Here is a 21,395-nt window from a genome sequence, read left to right on the forward strand (position 1 = left end):
TCTTAATGTCTGTTTTCACTTTGAGATCACCTAGCCTGCAATAACCCAAAATCAAAGAAGAAAAAATAGGAATGCCTATATTAAACACAAGATTCATAAATCTCAAAACAAAAATTTATGCAGCTTGTGGAAACCCAATCTTGCACAAAGAATTTATTAGTGTTTGTAATCAATTAAGCCTTAATCTACATGCAATCTTCCTAATCAATGTGAGAACATATATTTATAAAAATTCATAGGAAGCATAACATTTTCCTTCATGTAATTTACACCTCTTTAATCACAATAACATATAAGTAAACTAATTGGCAACAAGAGTCCATCAAGAATCAAGATTCAGATTTCTAATAAAGTTAGTAGGAACCTCTTTAATTAACAGAAAAATGGTGTAATCCCAGCTACTTCCAAATTAATGTTCAACATGTTGTCCAAGTTCCTTATCTTCATCATTTTGTACTTTTTTTAATATATGGGTAAATAATTAAGTTAATTAAATCTATCAGATACTTTGGTAACTTTACTCTTTTAAGAGTCAAAATATAGAAGCAATAGTATATTGATCTGCGTAACACAAGTAAGACCTTATATTCTTCTATAGTTCCAAATTCTGCAAAAAAGATTATTGATATCAATTGAGAAACACCAAGGATGGTTAAGAACAAAAACATTTTTTTTATCTTATTTCTAGAACATTTATTAAAGAAGGTAAAAAAAGATTATTGATATCAATTGAGAAACACCAAGGATGGTTAAGAACAAAAACCTTTCTTTTGTTATATACAGTTACAAATTCTCCAAACTCTGCAAAAAAATTGAGCACATAATATGGTAATATTAGTGCTCATTATTTCACTTGCAGTAGTAGTATTTTGGTTCACCAAAACCTGCCATAAAAGAACATAAATCAAGAATTAGTTACCCATAGCTCCAATTTTATAAATAATGTTATTAATGAAGGTAAAACTTACAATGACAGGAGCTGTAATAAGAGGCACTGTTTCAGCTACTATACTTTTTACCTTCTGAATTTTTCTTCCAGCAGTATATATTACAATGTCCCCTTCATTTAAAAACAGTTTAGCAATTTCAATCCCCTCCTGAAAGAAGAAATTCCCTTAACAATACAATCAGATGATTTACAAACAAAAAATGATTAGATTTATGCAAGTTTACCTGCACTAATCCACCAAGATTATCTCTAAGATCAAGAATGAAGAATGAGGCACCCATCCCTTGAAGTCTCTTCATTGCTGTCAGTATTTCTTCTTCAAGTTAGTTACTCAACAATAACAAAAAAATGGTAACCATATAATTACCAACATAAAAGACAACATTAGATTCACTGTATCTTTTTCTTCAAAAGGTTCTGATTGAGGGAGTTTTGAGAATTCTGCCTTAAAGTCTGAGATCATCATCCAATTAGGAGAGCTTGAAATCTGGACCATTGAAAGGGATTTGAGCATACAAACAACAGAAACTGCTAGTAAATAGCAGCTAGAAAGCATAAAGAGAAACTGCTTTCTGTTAATTACATTGAGCTAAAACTAGTGAATCTAAAAGACCAAGCTGAAGAATAAGGCCTTATTAGTTGCTTTAAGCAACATTAGCAAGATCAGTAATAAACATCAACTTTTTTAAAATGAAAAGAATGAGAGTTTGGTTAAATTTTAAAGGGTTCTTATATCATTTAATCCATTAAGCCCATTCCTTTATACCACGTCCACTATATATCTGTCTAATAATCATATCATCATTAACTCTATTAAGTCAAAAAGAAATACCTGGTCTAACCCATAACATAATTAGATTTTGAAAAAGTAAGATTCTTACATTTGGTGGAAGACTTTTATCTAAGATCTTTTTAGGTGGTGAGGATTGAGATGAAGAAAGTGAAGGAAATCAAAACTTATTCATCATCCAAATTGTTTTAATCCCTTTAGCAGCTCTTCCTCTGTAGAACACCAAAGACTTTTTTTAAACCAATGCAGTTAGTGCCATCAGATGAGTATATCAGCCTATCAGGGCCAGTGGCTTTCTGAAAACCAGCTCCTGTAACACGGTTTGGTCTTACACTATTCCTGAAAAGGAAAAAATTCAACCTACACATTATTAGATTTACAGAGTTTTGCAACAGAGATAAGATTATTACGAAGTTGAGGGACAATAAGGACATTGTGTAAATTTAAGGGTTGAGACCGGGATGGAAGGGAGGTGTGACCAGTGTGAGAGATGGGTATATTTGTACCATTGCCATGCATGATTTCATATGGCCCTCCAAAGTCTGATATGGTTTGCAATGAGGACCGATCGGAAGCTACATGATGAGATGCCCCACTGTCAAACATCCAAGGTGGGTTTGGTGCAGAAATGGTAGCTGTGGAGTGGTTAATAATTGGAGTTGATGGTGGACCTGATGAGATGATGATGTTGTTGTCTCGTAGAAGTCATGCTAATTTTCTGCAATCTTTGGTGTCATGCCCTGGAATGTTACATAATTGACAAAACAGAGAGTTACGAGTGTTAAAATTAGAATTGGGCCCAAAGTGGGAAGGCCTGTTATTTCATGGCCCAAAATTGTTGGATCGATGATTGTTTCTCTGATCATAATTTGTGCGGCTTGTGGAGCGGGTATTTGATTTTTGTGTATAATTGACAGTGGCGATGGTCGGCGTTGAAGTAGCTTCATGAAGGGAGCGTTCATAGTCAATCAGTTTAGCAAAGAGATCTGAGAAGGTAAGTGGAGTATCTCTGACTTGTAAGGCTGCAGTTATATGCTTGTAATCATCCCCTAATTGAGTTAGGATGTGAACAATTAGGTCTTCTTCCTGAACTGGAGATTGTGCTAGGGCTAATTCATCAGCAATAGCTTTCATTTCATGAAGAAATTCAGCCATTGATTTTGAGCCTTTGGGTTTCTTTGCCAATTTGGACTTGAGAGAGATGATGCGAGATCTGGAGACACTAGCGTAGCTATCAGTGAGACTTTTGAAAGCCTGTTGAGCAGTCTCTGCGGAAAAGACAATGGGTTGAATGATGTCCGAGCAACTACCTAGAAGAGCACCCAATAGTATTTGATCTTGACGATACCAGGCCTAATAGAGAGGATTTGGTTTGCTGTCAATTGTTTTTGGTGGTGGGTCGACTGAATCTTTGACATGTTTGTCAAGACCGAGGCCAATGAGGGTGGAGAGAACTTGTTTTCTCCATATAGGGAAGTTGGTTGATGTGAGTTTAATAGGAAAGTGAGTGTGTGTGGTGATTTCAACAATGGTAGCCATGTTGTAGGATAAAGAAATGATTGTTGAGTGTTGTAGGATCGTGAAGGCTCAGAGGAGCAAGAAGTGCTCTAATACCATGTAAAGTCTGAGAGATTATTGTGTAACTTGAATGATATTACAAAACTTTATGCAACCATTTATAGGCCTTTTACAACAGAGTAATAGAGTAATTACAGGAGCTATATTTGGTATACATATTGGGACCAATATATGATGATACACTTTCCGTCTATTGTGATTGTGTGGTCCCTATAATGGTGGAGTCTTTGGAGTCTCTTATAAAAAGTACCACTCTTTTTCTACCGTGGGCATTAAATCTGTTGAACAAAATGGAATATGAGTTTACAAAACACAGATAAACAACAAAAATCTTGACTCAAGTGGTCATGAAAGCGTACTTGGTAAATCCCATGGATCGTATTTGTATATATCCACTTGTTTAATAAGTTCGATAGGAAGAACCCGTTGCTGGATTTTCTTCTTTAGGTGGAAATTAACAAGCTCTTCGTCTATTGGATGAAACCTAAAACCAGGTAACATGAGGAAACCCCGAATTAGAGCCTTTGTTCAGGAAGCTGATAAGTATGAGTCTGAAGATGAGGAGCACAAGAAGAAGTTGGAGGCGAAGAATGCTAGCCGGTCCAAACGTATACGGGGCCCGGGGCAAAAAGAAAAAAATGTTCCCTTAAAGACAGATATAATAAAGATTCAAAAAAATATTATTTATTCTTCACTATAAACGCGTTCAATTAGCAATAACAAACAAGCCAAATTGTTTATCTTTTGCGCTAGTTTAAGTTTGAACCAATTTAGTCTCTAAAAATCATTTAGGTGATAATTATATATATATATATATATATATATATATATATATATATATATATATATATACACTACATAACCCAGAAATTTTGGGCCCTATGGACGTGGGCACTGGGCGGTCGCCCGGGTTGCCCACCGTCTGGACCGGCCTTGAATGCTTTGGATAATTATGCGTACAACATGAGGAACACAGTGAAAGATGAGAAGATTGGTGAGAAGTTGACTCCAGGTGATAAAAAGAAGATTGAGGATGCGATTGTGTGGTTGGATACGAACTAGTTGGCTGAGGCGGATGAGTTTGAAGATAAGATGAAGGATATTTTTCCCCTTTGAAACTTTTAGGTTAGAGAGAGAGAGGGAGAGACTTAGGTCCCATTTGATAGTTTCTATCTGGGAAAGTGCTGTCCGGTAAAGTGCTGTCTGGGAAAGTTTTCAGACTGGGAAAGAAACCATGCTGTTTGATTGTACATCTGATTGACTGTGCTGAATGATGAAAAAAGTAATAATTCAATAGAAAATAAATCTAAAAAAAGTTATTTAAAAAAATTAATAATCCAATAAAGAAAAAAAGATGCGGGGTTTGGTGTATAATTGTCTTTCCAGCCCATTCAGCCAGAAAGATATGATTTTGGGGCTTTCTAGGAAATACATATCTTACCGGGAAAGACCCATTCTTTTGTGCAAATCAAACAGCTTTCCGGTCCATTCAGCCAGATAGATCTGTTTGGACCTGGAAAGATGTGTATCAAACGGGGCCTTACCTAAAATCGCATGAGAAGAAGGTTTTGCACATCAATGGAAGAGAGAGGAAGATAAAGCGTGTTATGTGGTCGTCAGTTAGGGTTTTTCTTCGTGTGGAGGATGTAGTTGGAGGTTTTCTTACAAAGAAAGCGTGAGTTGTGCTGCATGAACAAAGAAGGGTTGGAAAACCTGGACGTGGGTGAAGAAGAAGGCCTAGGGATTCTTTCTTGCTAATTCAAAGATTAGAGTTGATGGAAGAAAGTGGAGGCATCAGTAGAGGGAAGAAGGGAGACTGAGAGAGGAGATCGAACATGCGGGGTTTTTAATTTTTGGGGATTATTCCATTTCCTACCTTGCCTATTAAAACGCGAGTTTCATTAAAAAATTACAAAAAGAAATTCTTAGATGACACACATCTTATAATAAGTGCCCTCCGTGGTTATTTTGTGACACTAACTTTAGGGCACGCAAAAACGAGCGTCCTAAATCCTTCAAATTTCTGGAGAGATGACATTATTTTTAGGTCACACACTTTTGTGTATCATAAATCGCGTGTCATTAAAGGTCTATTTTCTAGTAGTGAGAACAGGAAAAGAGGCCCTAACACAATCCCTCCACCTGAAACTAATCACATACCCTCCATGCGACACCACTAATGCACAAGGTAACCTGAAATCTCATTCGTTGTGCAATTCTGGAGTCCAAGCGGTTCTCCCCCACTTGGATTCAACTACACTCTTCCAACCACAAAATTGATAGAATCTAATCTATCTCGCAACCTGACTACTTGAAGCTTCCGAAAACCTGAGCACAAAAGTACTAACGTTCCATTAATAGCCAATCCTAGCAAACACACACCTGCCAAAAATGAATGATTACTCCCCGAAATCTTAACGTGTTCAATATTCATGAGCACTTTCCACTGAATCCACTATAAGTCCTCGACGACTTTATCAGATGTTGAATATCAAAATCTCAACTATCGAAACAGGTACCCAACAAATAAAAAGACCTACTTGCACTAGAGTAATTCCCACGTGAAGCTGTAATTGACCACAATTCGAAGGTATGAACTTGAAAATTACCGATCTTACACCCACAATCAAACCAATTCCTCATTGTCTCGTATTCCCGAATGACCCCTACAATTCCTGCATTCAAACCCAACATGCCCACCTTACGGATTCGTTGAGTTCCTTTCTGATACCACTAAAGTTCAAACCGACTGTTGGTCTTTTCTCACTTAAAGCTTGCCCTGAAGGTGTTTAATGCCACCCACATCGACATCCAAAACCATCTCACATGAATATACTCTAAGCATGACTCTCGGTATGCAAAATGACATATGAAGATTCTCAAAATAAAATGTCTGCGAAGTCAACTGGTGGAACTCGGATCTCCTCATACCGTGACTATAATGCTCGACTCCTCACTATGGGAACATCTACTCTGCCCTCGCGACCATCAGTGATCCTCAAAGTAACTTGAGCAGGTACACACACTATTCCCTCCCACAACATCGGATAGTTGGCCTTCTCATGGCCTACCTGGTTGTAGTGGAAATTTAATGGGCTCGTCCCGTGGGGACGATCTCTGCAGACCCGACCAAGCCTGCCACACTTATATCTACCGAAACCCCTAAATCGACGAACTCCATCGTGCTGCTTCCCGCACGTGCTGCACCGACCCCGACTATGTTGGCCTCTCACCCGCTGATCAAAAGTTTTGGGTCACTTCGTAGGACCCCCAACTGTATGCACCCGATTTGGTTTCCTCTTCTAGAGGTGCTCCTAATCAATCTCCCGCTCTCGGGCTCTAGCTATGACGCCCTTTAAAGCCGACAAGATGAAAAGTTGACAAACTTTCTTATACCATCTTGCAACATATCATGGTACCTTGTCTTTTTCATCTCCTCATTTGTGACATACTGAGATACCAAAAGAGCCCTCTCCCTAAACTTGGTAGTGATCTCTACCACAATCTCATTCATCTAGTGAAGGTCTTGAAACTACCTCGCCAACTACTACATCTCGATAGCTGGTGCAAACTCTGCCTTCAACCGAGTCACAAACTCCTCCTAAGTCATCGTCTTAATGGCATCGCCTCCCAAAGCAAAGTCCACCTCCTCCCACAAATCTCAGGTTCTGTTTTTCAGAAGACAAGAAACAATCTATTCTTTGACCCTTCCGTGTAGAAGCTCAAACGGAAAGCGTTCACCATGTTCGTTAACCACCTCCTACTAGCAATGGGTTCTTTCTCTCCAAAGAACTCAGGAGCTCCACACGCATGAAACTTGCAGAAGGAAAGAGTGCGAGCCCACACAATAGTTAGTATCTCCATGCGTAACGTGCCTATGCACTCATCCAAAATCTACATAATTCCCTTCCTGGACCAAACCAAAGATCGCACAAATCTGCTCCCAAAATGTTGTGGGTGATCTCCGACGAGATGAAGTCTCGCGTTTGCTCATCTATCGGTTCAATGCCAGCACCTGAGCTTGAACCTCCTCCACAAGTGCTCATCACCATACTGAAAAGCAAACATACAATAATCGGAACATATTGAAAGAATCCTCTTCCCATAAGCTTCCTAGATTCTTCGTGACTCCCCTCGATTCAAGTATGAATCCTGTGCTTTCGGTAATACGGGCCCAATGCTATCTTCCACACCTACCCATACTTTCCTCAAGAGTTATCCCGAATCCTCCATGTCACCTTCTCAAATAAGTATTCCAAGTACCTGATAAACAGTGCAACCCAACCTGCTAAAGCGCTTCCTCGGCTCTCCCAGGTTCCCGTCCTCACACTGCCATCAACTGGTGAAAAACTCCCATTAATGTCAGCTAACCACTTCATGAATACAATCATATGAAACAAAGCTTAGATAATCCTTAGAGTAAAATACTCAACCCTACAACGAGTGAACTCATACAAGAACTGCGTAATAGAGTCAAATCCATCACTCTGAGATTATTTAACCTTTGCAACATGTGGCTTAACATCTTCACGTAATAGTTAACTCACATTACTAAGAGTTCGACAAAGCACAAAGTAAACAACATTCGTGCAGTAACACTCCAAGCCATAAAACAAACAAAGGGCATCTCGAACTCACTTGCTACTACCATGCTAGGAACTTCTACTCTCAATTCGGGTTGTCTTATACATGCAAATTATACACAATCCAAGATCAAATAGATTATCGAATAAAAGATTTCACCCTAGGATCACAACCAGATGAGGAACAGGTAATAAGGCCAAATCAGTCATTCTAGGGCTATAAGATCCTAACCATATACAATTTTTAAAGCATACACTTATCAATTACTGTTACCAATACATATTCCCAATCAAAGAATCCAATGCTTCCTAGGCTACAAGGCATCACATATCAGACCGATCTGTCATGCAATTCCTGAAAGTATCCATAGCCTTATCCTAGCATGTGAACATTCATATCATATATCATATCAACATGTATGGGTATTCTGGGAATCACTTACTTGAGCTCGGCTGATTGCACGCATCACACCCCCTTTTTTCTTTATAAAAATCTTTTCAGAAACTTATTTTCCTTACAAAAATCTTTTTAGAAACTTATTTTCTTTCAAAAGACTACCAATTCCTCAGTTTGAGTTCAGACATACCCAAGAGTGTGCCCAAATTCCTCAAACCAAGGATCTGATACCAACTTGTAACGTCTCGAAAATCCAATGTATTTTTTTTCATTTTTAAAACAATAAATCATACAAACGAGTTGTTCCAAAAACTGATCAAAGTGAATATATATTTTAAACATCATAGTAATATCATTAATTGTCAATGCGGAAAACTCTATGGGATGCTGTGCAGTCACGTCGGACCCTTCCCTTCCGAATTGAAAGTACCTGAAACCATAAATATGAAACTGTAAGCACGAAGCTTAGCGAGTTCCCCAAAATACCACATACCATACATACATTTTCCATGGGCTACCCCCATGGTCTTTTCCCTAAAATGTTATGGGTTACCCATATGGTTTGACATCCAAGTGCCATGGGCTACCCCCATGGTCTTTCCTTGAAATGCCATGGTCTGCCCCCATGGTCTGACATCCAAGTGCCATAGGCTACCCCCATGGTCTTCCATACAAATGCCACGGGCTACCCCCGGGGTCTTCCATGAAAGTATCACAAGGACAACTAGCATTCCACATTGTTGGATTAGTGTCTAAGTCCATAACTATTTTGGTATGTACTTGACCCGATTATGAGCATGGTCCTTTTGGGTTGCCTTCACCATAACAATATGTAGGATGAATTAAGGAGAGAAAGGATTAATTATGATTTATTAATATATTATGAGAATAATATATTAAAGGAGAAATCATATTGTTTAATTAATACTAGTCAATAATTAATTAAGAATTAATTTTTGTGGCTAAAAGAGATTAATTAAACTTAGGGGACTGGAATTGTAATTATAAGATAATTGCAATTAGGCTATGGATTACCTTGGAATAATAGGTTGGACGGATTCTATGGGGAAGCCCATTAGAAATCGTCCAAGGCATGTTCCAGAAGGGGTCCATGGGCTGCTTAGGGCTTAAGCAATCAAATTAGGGTTTCCTTGTTTGACAACCCTAATAGCCTAAGTGTATAAGGAACCCTTGGGCACCAAAAACGTGGCTAACACTTGGATTAGGGTTTCCAGCCGTTTTTGGTGCCTCATCTCTCCTCCCCCTTCATCCAAGTTGCTTAGTGGTGTTTGTGACTCCATTAGAGGTGCAACAATTGAGACACTAAGCTTTCTGAAGCCAAGGATTGATTGTTATTCCTATATAACAATCAAAGGTAGATCTAAACCTTAATTTCAATTATAGTTTATTAGATCTAGGGTTTATGGCTTTGGATAATCAATTGCATGTTCATTAGACAAACTAGATCCAAAGCTATTAGGGTTTGCATGTACACCATAGGAATGATGTATTACTCGAAGCCCATCACACATAACAAGTAATGGGCCGACATTGGTGCCTTCGACCCATGGATATAGTGAGAAAGACTCACCTCATAGTTTGAAAGAATAGCTGCACCGATCATTGCTCTAAAATCTATCTCTACCAGTCACCTATACAACTAACAGAAACCTAAATCTCAAACTATAAATCAAATCACCCAAAATTCCCTTAGGTCAAACTTGTTCAACCATGGTCAAAGTCAAAGTCAACAGTCAAGGTCCAAAAGTCAATATTTCTTCCTAGTGAAGTACGCCATGCATACCAAGAGAGTATGCCCAACATACTCTTATGTTAACCAAAAGCAGGGCGCTGATTGCATACACACAACGTACCACCAGGTACACCCAGTGTATGCAGCCTAATCCCAAAACTCCATTAAGAGCTTATTCCATTAAGTTCTTACATCTTAAACTCAAATCCATGCCCAAAATGAGGTCCTAAGTCATAAAGTTTCCAACTTTATGACTTTTCATGGCTATAAAGTGCTTATTGTCCAAAACCCTAAGTTCTTAACCGAATAAGACTTCACAACTCTTGCATGGAAGGGATGGAAGGGCCAAGATCACATTTTTATAGTTCATAACAAGATCTAGTCATTAAGTCTCAAAGGGAACCAAAAGTTCATATTTTTCAACTTAATCCATTAAGTACAAGTCTCCAACTTTCAAATCTGAATCAAAATAATGTTTAGATGGATAAAGTTTCCAACTTTATCCATAACAAGGTCACAAACTTTCAAGATCCAAAATCTATGCACTAAAATGACCAAAAGCTCATAACATCCAAAACTAGCTAGATCTAACAAATGCATCATCAAGATTCAAACTTTATACCTCTAGAAGATAGATCAAGGTGAACAAAGTCCAGATCTACAAGCTCCAATGCAACCAACACTTCTCCAAGAAAGTCTTTCTTCTCCAAGATGCACCATGCATACTCCATGGCACTTAAAACACCTTTTTTTCTTTATATTCATTCGATTTTAAATTCAAAGTGTGGGTGCTTCGCCTCTTGAATCATAATCTTGATTTGAATCTTTAAGTTAAAGAAGCCCTAATCTCATAGGGTCCAATATATAATTTTATCAACCCAAAGATTTAGGTAAATGTTCTTAAAAGTCATTAAGATCTTCAAAAATTGAATCTTTAATCTAGGTTCATATGAAAATGTGGTAGGATCGATACTTTCTGTTGAAGCTTGCCAGTGGAGACAATAAACACAGTCCTAAACCCATAAGATTCTTGCAGTACACATGGAATTGGAGAAAACCGAAAGAAAAAAAAGCATAATTGAGGATTTGGGGCATTTTGAATTTTCATCGTATCTATGAGCCACCATATGCAGGTTTGATTATGGATTTAAGGTTTTTTTGGAAGGATGGTCGGAGAAGATGAAGAGGGTGACTGTTGATACTGTGTGTGTGTGTGAGAGAGAGAGAGAGAGAGAGAGAGAGAGAGAGAGATAAAGAGAAATAAAATGGTGAGGGGGTGGGTGGAGGATAATTGTTTTCTTTTGATTTTATTTTTAAGCTAAAATGGTATTAGAGAAATTATAAAAATTACAAAAAAAAAAAATAATAATAAAAGGGTATAGCCGTCTTTTCAAGTTTTTTTAGACTAAAATCAAAAAAAAAAAAAATTATTGATTTTGGACCTTCCATGTAAGTTGAAAACTTTTTAAACCATATCCATAGTTTTTCGCAAATCACTGGACTATTTTTAAGCATACATAGTATTTTGACAAAACTACAAAAATGGTCCTTGTGGTATGCATTTTTTTTAAGGTCTAGTCTGAACCTAGACTTTTTTGGTTTCATGGTCATTTTGAGGTAGTTTGTTTGTGGAATTAGCCTTGTTAAACTTGAAAAGACTACTCTACCATTTTAATTTGTTTTTTTTTTTAATTTTCTTAAACATTTTTCCTTTTTATTTAAAATTTTAAAAATAAAAATAAATAAAAAGGCTCTCTCTCTCTCTCTCTCTCTCTCTCTCTCTCTCTCTCTCTCTCTCTCCAACCATAGATTTCTTCACAGTGGTTCTTAAGAAAAAAACACTAGTGCGTTTAGATTTTTGGTTCGTCTTCTCTCTAACCATACACAAACACCACTGCTACCTTCACCACCATCACTACAAACTCACAACTCCCTCCATAGATCCCTCATAGTTAATTTTGGTTCTCTAATCATCATATAAACAGTATGGTAACAAAAATCGACATGCTTTCAAGCCTTAGATCTTGCAGGATATTCTCAATTTCTTATTATTCTCCTCCACAGTGAAGTCAAACACAACTTTCATCGAGAAAAGAGGCCTAGGCAGCGAGGCTACATTTTTTAATTTGGATTTGGTTGCAGGTTGCAATATACTTTTACTCTCTGTCATTTGTGGTTGTGGAAATCCTGAGTTCTATTTTCTAGTTTAAGAAACCCTAACTCGATCGTTAAATCCAATAATAACGCCCTTCAGTAATGGAAATTCAAATGTCCAATGATCTGTATCCTCTTTCATCATTCTCGTTTGCACATCTTTCACCATCATTCTAGAAACACCAGATTTTCATCTTACCCCTCTAAACTGATGTTTGATCTTCAAGGGAGATGGAGTGGTGGTGAAGGGTTTGGTGAAAACTAAGTTTATTTGATTGTAAATTATGTTCACCAAGTTTATTTGATTGTAAATTATGGTTGACAATTGAATTGATTTTGAAGTTTCATGTTTTTCTTTTGAGAGAGAGAGAGAGAGAGAGAGAGAGAGAGAGAGAGAGAGAGAGAGAGAGAGAGAGAGAGAGAGAGAGAGAGAGAGAGAGAGAGAGAGAGAGAGAGAGAGAGAGAGAGAGAGAGAGAGAGAGAGAGAGAGAGAGAGAGAGAGATTTCTTTATTTGTTTTTACTTTTAAAAATTTAAATAAAAGATAAAAATATTTAAGAAAACAGAAAAACAAATTAAAAGGGTAGATTACTCTTTTCAAGTTTAACAATAACTAATTCCATAAAAAACTATCTTAAAAGGACCATAAAGCCAAAAAATCGAGATTTGAATTAAACTTTAGAAAAAATTGCATACCACAAAGACCATTTTTACAGTTTTGTCTAATATTTAGATAATTAGATACACAATGTTACACTTATAAATTAATTTTTTAGTTCGACAAACATTATAATATAAAAAATTGGAAAATAAACTTAGCTCACTCAAATGTTGTAAAGTTATACATATAACCTTAATCTAGGAATTATGATCGGAATATCAGGTATATTCTAACGAGGGATTTGGATAGGTAGTGAGCGGGCTAAGTTTAGAAACCAAATGGCGTGGGGCAACATTATCTATCCAGAAGAAGGATATGACTACCCACGTGGCAACACACTACTGGCTCTCTCAAACAAGAACAACACCATTCACTCAAAATCCTCAAACCACATCAAATCAAAACCTTTGAACTTCAATTACTAACCTGCTTCTTCATCATCTCAAACAGTCAACACCTTCAAATCCGTTGATAATGGCAAGTTGCAGTATGGCATCTGCTGCTTCAAGATTCTTGGTGACACCAAATGTCACTTCCAACACAACCACCGTCAAGTGCCATATGGTTTCCTTACCTTTCCAAAACAAAAGAGTTTCAAGACTGGTTGTTAGGGCTGCTGAAGATACGGAACCACCGGCTGCCACTGCTGAACCAGCCAAGGCAGAGACGCCTAAGCCTAAGCCACCGCCGATTGGACCCAAGAGAGGAGCTAAGGTATATAAACACATACACACTGAACACACGCGCACACACACATATATATACATGCATATATATAACAAAAGGAGCTGAGTGGTTGATATATAATATGAATTTGTGGACGCAGGTGAAAATCTTGAGGAAGGAGTCGTACTGGTTTAAGGGAGTGGGATCGGTTGTTACTGTAGATCAGGTAAGATGATATGCTTGGTGTGAATAATGAATGTGTTTTGAGCATGGGATTTGATGTTCATATGATTTGCAGGACCCAAAGTCTCGATACCCAGTTGTTGTGCGTTTTACCAAAGTGAATTATGCAAATGTTTCAACCAACAACTATGCATTGGATGAGATTCAAGAAGTTTAGATTTAGTTTCTTGTTCCTCCTGTCCTCCCATTTTAATCTTTTGCTACATATTTAATCAATGAATTTGTATCATATTATCTAAAGTTTCTTTGGTGCCTGGATTTGGTCAAATATATGGTTTCACTAACCATTGATTTAGATATCATACTTCATACACACTTTTATCGGATCAAACTAAAGTGCATGTTGTGAAGAACCGATTAGTTTAAATGGTAGCTATCAGTCCCCGGTATTAACTTGTGCAAAAAAAGAAAAAAAGATAAAGAAATTTCTAATGGATCTATTGTAGAAATGAAGGATAACAAATCAAAAACTTCATTGCGGTTAAATGTATTAGTGTATATGTAGTATTGTAGCAGCCCAATGTATTTAGCCCACAATTGTATAGGCCCAGTAGGGTATGCATTGTATTTTGTATTTATAGTGATCCGTAATGTAAGTCTCGATTATGGGAAAATTATACAAGCCTTAAAATGGCATCAACACAATAACAAGCTCTGTGATTACATCTCACCACCGATCCTCCCTACTGCCGCCTGTTTTCTTTCTTGCTGCCTCTTAGTCGCTGTTCTCCATCTTCTACTTCATCTTGTCATTGTCACCATGCCAGAATCAAGCACTCCTCAGCAAATGTGAAACCATACGCTATCACTAACATCAAAGCATTCATCCCATTGATCATTGATTTGAACCAACTCAATCACGATTCTTGGCGTGAACTCTGTTGGTGATTTTGATCATCAATGTTATTTAAATGTAATGAGATTACTTTGTGTTGACCAAAAATAATCTTGATAAATATTAAACAAGTAAGGAAGATGTGGAGTACACACTTGTTTAAGTTTGATCAAGTTTCAAAGTACACTGTCATTTAGGGGCGAAGCCCCTGAACGAACGGGGGTCTGGGGGCGGCAGCCCCTGGCGGGGTCCAAGGGGCAGAGCCCCTGGCTGGGATCGAGCTGCCAGGTCAGCGCGAAAATTTTTTATATAGGGTGTGTTACTATATTAAAAATGCATCAGAAAATTGATTTTTCAGATAATTGACCATTGGTTTGACCCTTATCCATATATCCGTTTTATGACAGTTTTTATGGTTTTATGACAGTTTTCAGACATAGATATTAAAGTTTGTTTTGGTCTCATTTTCTGGTACATACGAAAATATCATCAAACATTTTCGGTTCTTGTCTCTCTGAGTCTTATCCAATTGAAGATTTGGGAGTACCACCAAATACTTCGATTTGAAAGTGATAATCATAATTCTCAGAATTTCCAAGCCTTTCTACACCCAAATTTCTTTTCAAACCCACGATACTGGTTTTGGAGTCCTTGCCCATTTGGACGGATCCTCCAAACCTGAAAATACCGATGATGAAGAATGGTATACACTTGACTCTCTTGTCAAGATGTGGATATATGGAACCTTGACCCAATCCCTTCTCAACATGGTCACTAAACACGGGTCCGCTGCAAACTCTCTTTAGCTATCAATTAAAGCATTATTTCAAGACAACAAAGAAGCTAGGGTTATGGAACAGGACAATGAACCTCGTCTCATGTCCGAACGAACGCTTTTGTCCCATTTTCTCAATGGTGTCTCTTCAAAATTTGATCACATGTCCACTACGATTAGACACAAGGATCTTTTTCCCACTCTTGTCCAAACTTGATCCATCCTCCTGTTGGTAGAGCGGTGTTTCTCTCGACCCTGTCAAGTCAATGCTTCACACACCGATCACGCTTCTACACCCACGATTCTCTACACGAGATCTCCATCTCGATCTTCAAACTGCAGCAACAACGGAAACTGAAACAAAAATAACCGCAACAACAATCACAACGAGTCTCATTACAACTACCGACAGTCGGGTCAAGATCAATGTTGTCAATCAGCTGCTACATCTCGCCCTTTGTAACCTCCCTTTCTGCACTTCTTGTACCTGCTGATGCGATGGTCTCTTGCTGCCTCGCAATGGAGCACCTCCGGATAGTCTGCTTCCCCTTGGCACCCTTTGCACCCTGCTGCTGCTTATTAGAAGTCCTCGTATACTACTGTTGCCTATCAGTAGCCTCACAAACAACAACTTGCTGCCCCGCGGCCGACTCATCCTGCTGACTCGGCTGGCATGCTCGGTCAATGCACTTTATCAACAGGTTCTTTTCAGTAGTCTCCGACTTCCTTTCACGCTACCGCCTCTACTGCGGAACTGACAACATCATGGCAACGGTTCCTGTGACATCCCCATTTTCACTGTCAGAAAAGACCGATTTTGTTTATGCTTTATAAAAATCAGAGTACTTCTTTTAATAAAAATGTTGTGGAATTTGTTCCCAGTAAAACATGATAAATACGTTATCAAAGCATTTCCGAAGAAATGTATTTTATTCATTTTCAAAACATTTGAGATGTCATTGTCAATACAAAAACATAAGCATAAACAGAACTTACATTCATTTACACTAGTGATCTACACCTCTTTAATCTCTCAGTGTAATGTAACTTAATATCGGCATCTGTGATTCAAATAAGCTTGAGTGGGTCAGGTTGGGAAACCCGATGAGTACATAAGGTTTTCAACCCACAATATTATAATTATTATGTTTAAACATCAAACAATCAACCCAATTTCCCATCTCCATTATCTTCTTTACTACTAAGGATCTACCCTAAGAATTAGCTATTCCTCGTTCATTCATTCCTAAGGAATCAACACGAAATCCATCGTTGTCAGGCTTTACTTAACATGCACTAAGTCGCATAGTTGTCAGGGTTTAGGCACTAAGTCTCATAGTCGTCAGGGTTTATACAACAGGCACTAAGTCGCATAGTCACTAAGGTTTAGGCACTAAGTCTCATAGTCGCCAGGGTTTATACAACAGGCACTAAGTCGCATAGTCGCCAGGGTTTAGGCACTAAGTCTCATAGTCGCCAAGGTTTATACAAAAGGCACTAAGATGCATAGTCGCCAGGGTTTATACAACAGGCACTAAGTCGCATAGTTGTCAGGGTTTATACAGCGGGCACTAAGTCGCATAGTCGCCTGGGTTTAGAATACATCGGGTGAACACATCGTTCACAACACCTACAGGTTGCAAGCCTGCTAGTGTTCCACTGGACTGTCTAGAATAGTCTGTGGTTGTGATCCATACTTTGTTAGATGACGGGTCCAACGCTTGGGAAAAAAGCTTCTCTCATTGTTCACCTCTCGTCCTTATCTCATGGTCTATATCACCTCTCATCTCATCATCCAACTCATATTTCATCTACCCATGTTTTACCCAACATAATTTGTAGATATAAAATACGTATACAGTTTAAATCATTTAAAACACGTATAAACTCGTTCATCCAACATAGATAGCAAGTATACAGATAATATGCACATATAGCATGTAATTTATATTAAATACTTCATATATGTGTGTAAGATGAAAGTAACTATGCATTCACTTGTCAAAGTGATGATTCCAAACTCGGGTAGCGCTTTGCTTCTAACGATTCTATTTTCCTTCGACGAAACCTAGTATTATTATCAGTAGATTTTAGTCTAATATTTATTGCGACTAATTATTAGTCTAGATTCTTCATTAACTCAGAGTCTACTTCATGATCTATCAAGTAAGGAACAACTAGGTAGGATCATATCGGAGGTAAGGTCCGTTTGGTATACGGAGTATACTGTTTGGAAATCCCACTTTAAACACCTTACTAAATCACATCCTAGACATCATTCCGGTAAGTAGATCAATTAGTATAACGACTTTGAATCACTGATAAATCTTATTTATAGGTTCATATTAACAATATTATATTTATATATAAGCTATATTTAAATTATGGTAGACGTATCTCACTTACAACGGGTTTTTCTCAAAATCGGGCTCCACCGAAGCAGAGTTTCTGAGCCGAAGGCTCTTCTTTTCGGAGCTGTCGGGCGCTCTGGGGCTTCCGCCTCGTGCTAGGGGGGTTCCCTAGGCTTTTTGGGGGGTTTAGGGGCTAGAGAGAGGGTTTAGAGAGGGAAAGAAGTAGTGAATTGGTGAGGAATGAAGGCTGGATTCACATCCTATTTTTAGGCCTCCAGGAGAACTCTCACGTCGTGAGCTAGCTTGGGCACCAGGGCAAAGCCTGGTGCTGACACGTGACATCACACACAGGGGGTAAAACAACCGATTTTCAAAATTTCATAACTTTCGCATACGAGCTCTGTTTTCGACGTTCTTTATATCCACGCGTAGGTAAATATAAGATCTACAACTTTCCTTTTGACGCTGTCGGCTAATTCTCGACCAATCTTAAATTTAACAGTAAAAGGAGATTATACTGTTAAATGACCGCGTAAAATTCATAACTTCTACATACGGACTCCGTTTTCGTCTGTCTTTTTACCGTTGAGATCCTATTAATGAGATCTTCAATTCTCATTTAGGTTGCGTTGCCAAAAATCGATCAATCTAAAATTCAAATTTCGGGCTGTGCACTACCAAGCCAAATCTTAGAAAAATCATAACTTCCTCATACGAAGTTAGATTTGGGCGTTCTTTTTATGCACTCTCTTGGTTTAATGTATACTACAACTTTGGTTTAGATTTCTAAGGATAAAAAGTCCTCTATCGTAAATTCACTATTTACGTCTCACACCGTCGTGTCAGTTTTGTCGCGAAACTTCGACATGCAGTAACTTCTTCGTTATAACTCCGATTTCGACGTTCTTTATATGTACGAAACCCTTGTAACATATACTACAACTTGGTTTAGATTACTCCTTCTAAATAATCTTCCATCAAAAACTCATTTTTGATGTTTATTGTCTCTAAATTGACTAGCCCGAATCTGCGGGCGTTACAATTATCTCCCCCTTAGGATGATTACGCCCCGAAATCATCAACGAAACAGGGCTGTATAATGACTCCATACATTATCTCCTCATCCTAGGTAATAATCGTAACTTCTATCTTCCTTTGAATGAGTATCTAACTCCTGGTTTTCTTGACTGCAAGTAGTGCTCGATCTCGCACCTGCTCTCTATCTCATGTTAGACTCCAAAATTATGACCTTACAATCACAATCTCGATCCTTATTGGAGATTACTTCTTCTTCTTAATGAACTTAAGATAAGTTCTCTGATTACTACAATGGACCGATGTGTCATATTCTAATGACCTAACATCGTGTGATGCAACGTTTAGACTCAGGTCTCTTAGAGTCAAATTCCAGAATGGAATATACCTTCCTTCATGTTCTAATGTGATATAATCACCTTTTAGCATGTAGCATTTCTAGCTACAAGTTTCTTACTTTAACAACGATCACATTCTCCTTGATTATCTTTCACTTCAATCTTCTGGCTTAAGTCGGATGCTACATCAAACTTGGTTCTCTGAACCACGTAACATACTCATCTTAGTTGGACTCGGTTTGATATGACTGCTAGGGTTGAAATAACAGTTATCTTCTTAGTCATCAACGAAACAATGGTAACGACATACATGAACAAAACAAAATCAATTACTAGCTTCTTGGTAACCTTGTGACTTTCCCTGATCCAAGTACGAGTCCTGTGCTTCCGGTAGTATAGGCCTCTAGTACTAACATTCACACCTACTCATACTCGTCCCAAGTATTGTCTTGCAGCTTTCCAAGTTATTATCACAAAAACAATTTTAACACATACAAATGTGTGCAAACAATCATAAAATTTTCCCTAGACTCTAATAGGACTTCCTCCATGCGTATCTTTAATCATCATTTCTGTTTCAACTCGGTTGGTGGTGGAATCTCCATACGATGGGACAACTTCAAGAAGTACACCAATCGTTCCATCATCCTGCCAATCGAAGGTGTACTTCGGATGTACCGTACTCCTCTAAATGTACTGTTATTTTATCATACATATTCTAAAGGCAAGATACCACTCTTACAATATCTTCCGATAGATGTCATTCATTATCATAAGCCTTTTTATTTCCTCCATTTACTCAATTCTTTATGAGTCTTCACCATGATGCTATGTTTATGGAAGCATGCGTTTAGTGCATCTAAGACGAGAATGTAGATAGAGAAGGTTTAGACGTGTAATCCTCCTTATTACTCAGAAAAGTTACATGCCAGTTCTAATACCGTATTTAAACGTTTAGAAATATGCACACATAAAATTTCCAGATCTGGTCAGCAACAAACCATAGATTTGATCAAACGATAGCATAAAACATCACAAATTATTTAGCACATAAAAGCATTTTAGGCATCTTCCCTAATCAAGCTAGCATTTATGTCTATTCAGGTGTACTACCTAAATTATATTAGACACACTCCTCACGATCATTTCTTATCGTCCTAAGTTTAAGTCTAGAAATAAATCCTTATTCCTAGTTTGCTTAAACTAATGCTCTGATACCAACTGTGACATCCCCATTTTCACTGCCAGAAAAGACCGATTTTGTTTATGCTTTATAAAAATCAGAGTACTTCTTTTAATAAAAATGTTGCGGAATTTGTTCCCAGTAAAACATGATAAATACGTTAGCAAAGCATTTCTGAAGAAATGTATTTTTATTCATTTTCAAAACATTTGGGATGTCATTGTCAATGCAGAAACATAAGCATAAAAAGAACTTACATTCATTTACACTAGTGATCTATACTTATTTAATCTATCAGTGTAATGTAACTTCGTAACAACACTTGTGATTTAAATACGCTTGAGTGGGTCAGGTTGGGAAACCTGGTGAGTACGTAGGGTTTTCAACCCACAATAATATAATTTTTATGTTTAAACATCAAACAATCAACCCAATTATCCATCCCTATTATCTTCTTTACTACTAAGGATCTACCCTAAGAATTAGCTATTCCTCATTCATTCATTCCTAAGGATCATCCTAAGGAATCAACATGAAATCCATCGTTGTCAGTGTAACAACCCGTTATTTCCGGGCATTATAAATCGAGTCTTGTAACCCCTTTGGAATGTAATAGGAATATCATCGATAAATGAATTATTCAAAAGCTCTGATTGGAGTACACTATGTAGTAGATATCGTCTTAAAGGTTTCCAAATATATAAAGAACACTAAAATCCGAGTTATGACGAAGAAGTTATGACCATTCTAAGATTTCCGACAAAACCGACAACACCGATTAAACGGAAAACGCAAAGTTTCAATACGATAGCATTTAGCCTTGGGTATCTAAATGAAAGTTATAGATAACATTAAACCGTGAGCGTACACAAAAAGAACGTCCAAATCTGACTTCGTATGAGGAAGTTATGATTTTTCCAAGATCCGAATATAGCATTAGACAGCTAAAAACTCGAATCGAAGATCGAGCGACTTTTGGCCGGAATGACCTAAACGAGAATCGAAGGTCTCGACAATGGTATTTCAGCGGTAAAAAGTCTGGCAAAAACCGACATCAGATAAAGAAGTTATGAATTTTCAAAGAAATTCCTTAAACACGATGAGT

The 21,395-nt window shown here is 37.7% G+C and overlaps 1 protein-coding gene and 1 pseudogene across 1 annotated transcript; one reads left to right on the forward strand and one right to left on the reverse strand.

Moving 5' to 3' along the window:
* Nucleotides 1-783: 783 nt before the first annotated feature.
* LOC111907629 (protein FEZ-like) lies at nt 784-3,818 on the reverse strand (annotated as a pseudogene).
* Nucleotides 3,819-13,182: 9,364 nt separating this feature from the next.
* LOC111907689 (photosystem I reaction center subunit IV A, chloroplastic) lies at nt 13,183-14,013 on the forward strand. Its single transcript, XM_023903507.2, has 3 exons — nt 13,183-13,578; nt 13,691-13,756; nt 13,829-14,013. The coding sequence occupies exons 1-3, from the start codon at nt 13,339-13,341 to the stop codon at nt 13,928-13,930; spliced, it is 408 nt and encodes a 135-aa protein (XP_023759275.1). The 5' UTR covers nt 13,183-13,338; the 3' UTR covers nt 13,931-14,013.
* Nucleotides 14,014-21,395: the final 7,382 nt, after the last annotated feature.

Source organism: Lactuca sativa, chromosome 8 (genome assembly GCF_002870075.4).
Source record: "Lactuca sativa cultivar Salinas chromosome 8, Lsat_Salinas_v11, whole genome shotgun sequence".
Taxonomy (NCBI): domain Eukaryota; kingdom Viridiplantae; phylum Streptophyta; class Magnoliopsida; order Asterales; family Asteraceae; genus Lactuca; species Lactuca sativa.

Excerpts from the sequence above, each read along its gene's own strand:
- LOC111907689 (XM_023903507.2), top strand. The coding sequence starts at position 13,339 with ATGGCAAGTTGCAGTATGGCATCTGCTGCTTCAAGATTCTTGGTGACA. Across the intron at positions 13,579-13,690 it reads GACCCAAGAGAGGAGCTAAG|GTGAAAATCTTGAGGAAGGA; the intron begins GTATATAAACAC and ends TTGTGGACGCAG. Across the intron at positions 13,757-13,828 it reads CGGTTGTTACTGTAGATCAG|GACCCAAAGTCTCGATACCC; the intron begins GTAAGATGATAT and ends TATGATTTGCAG.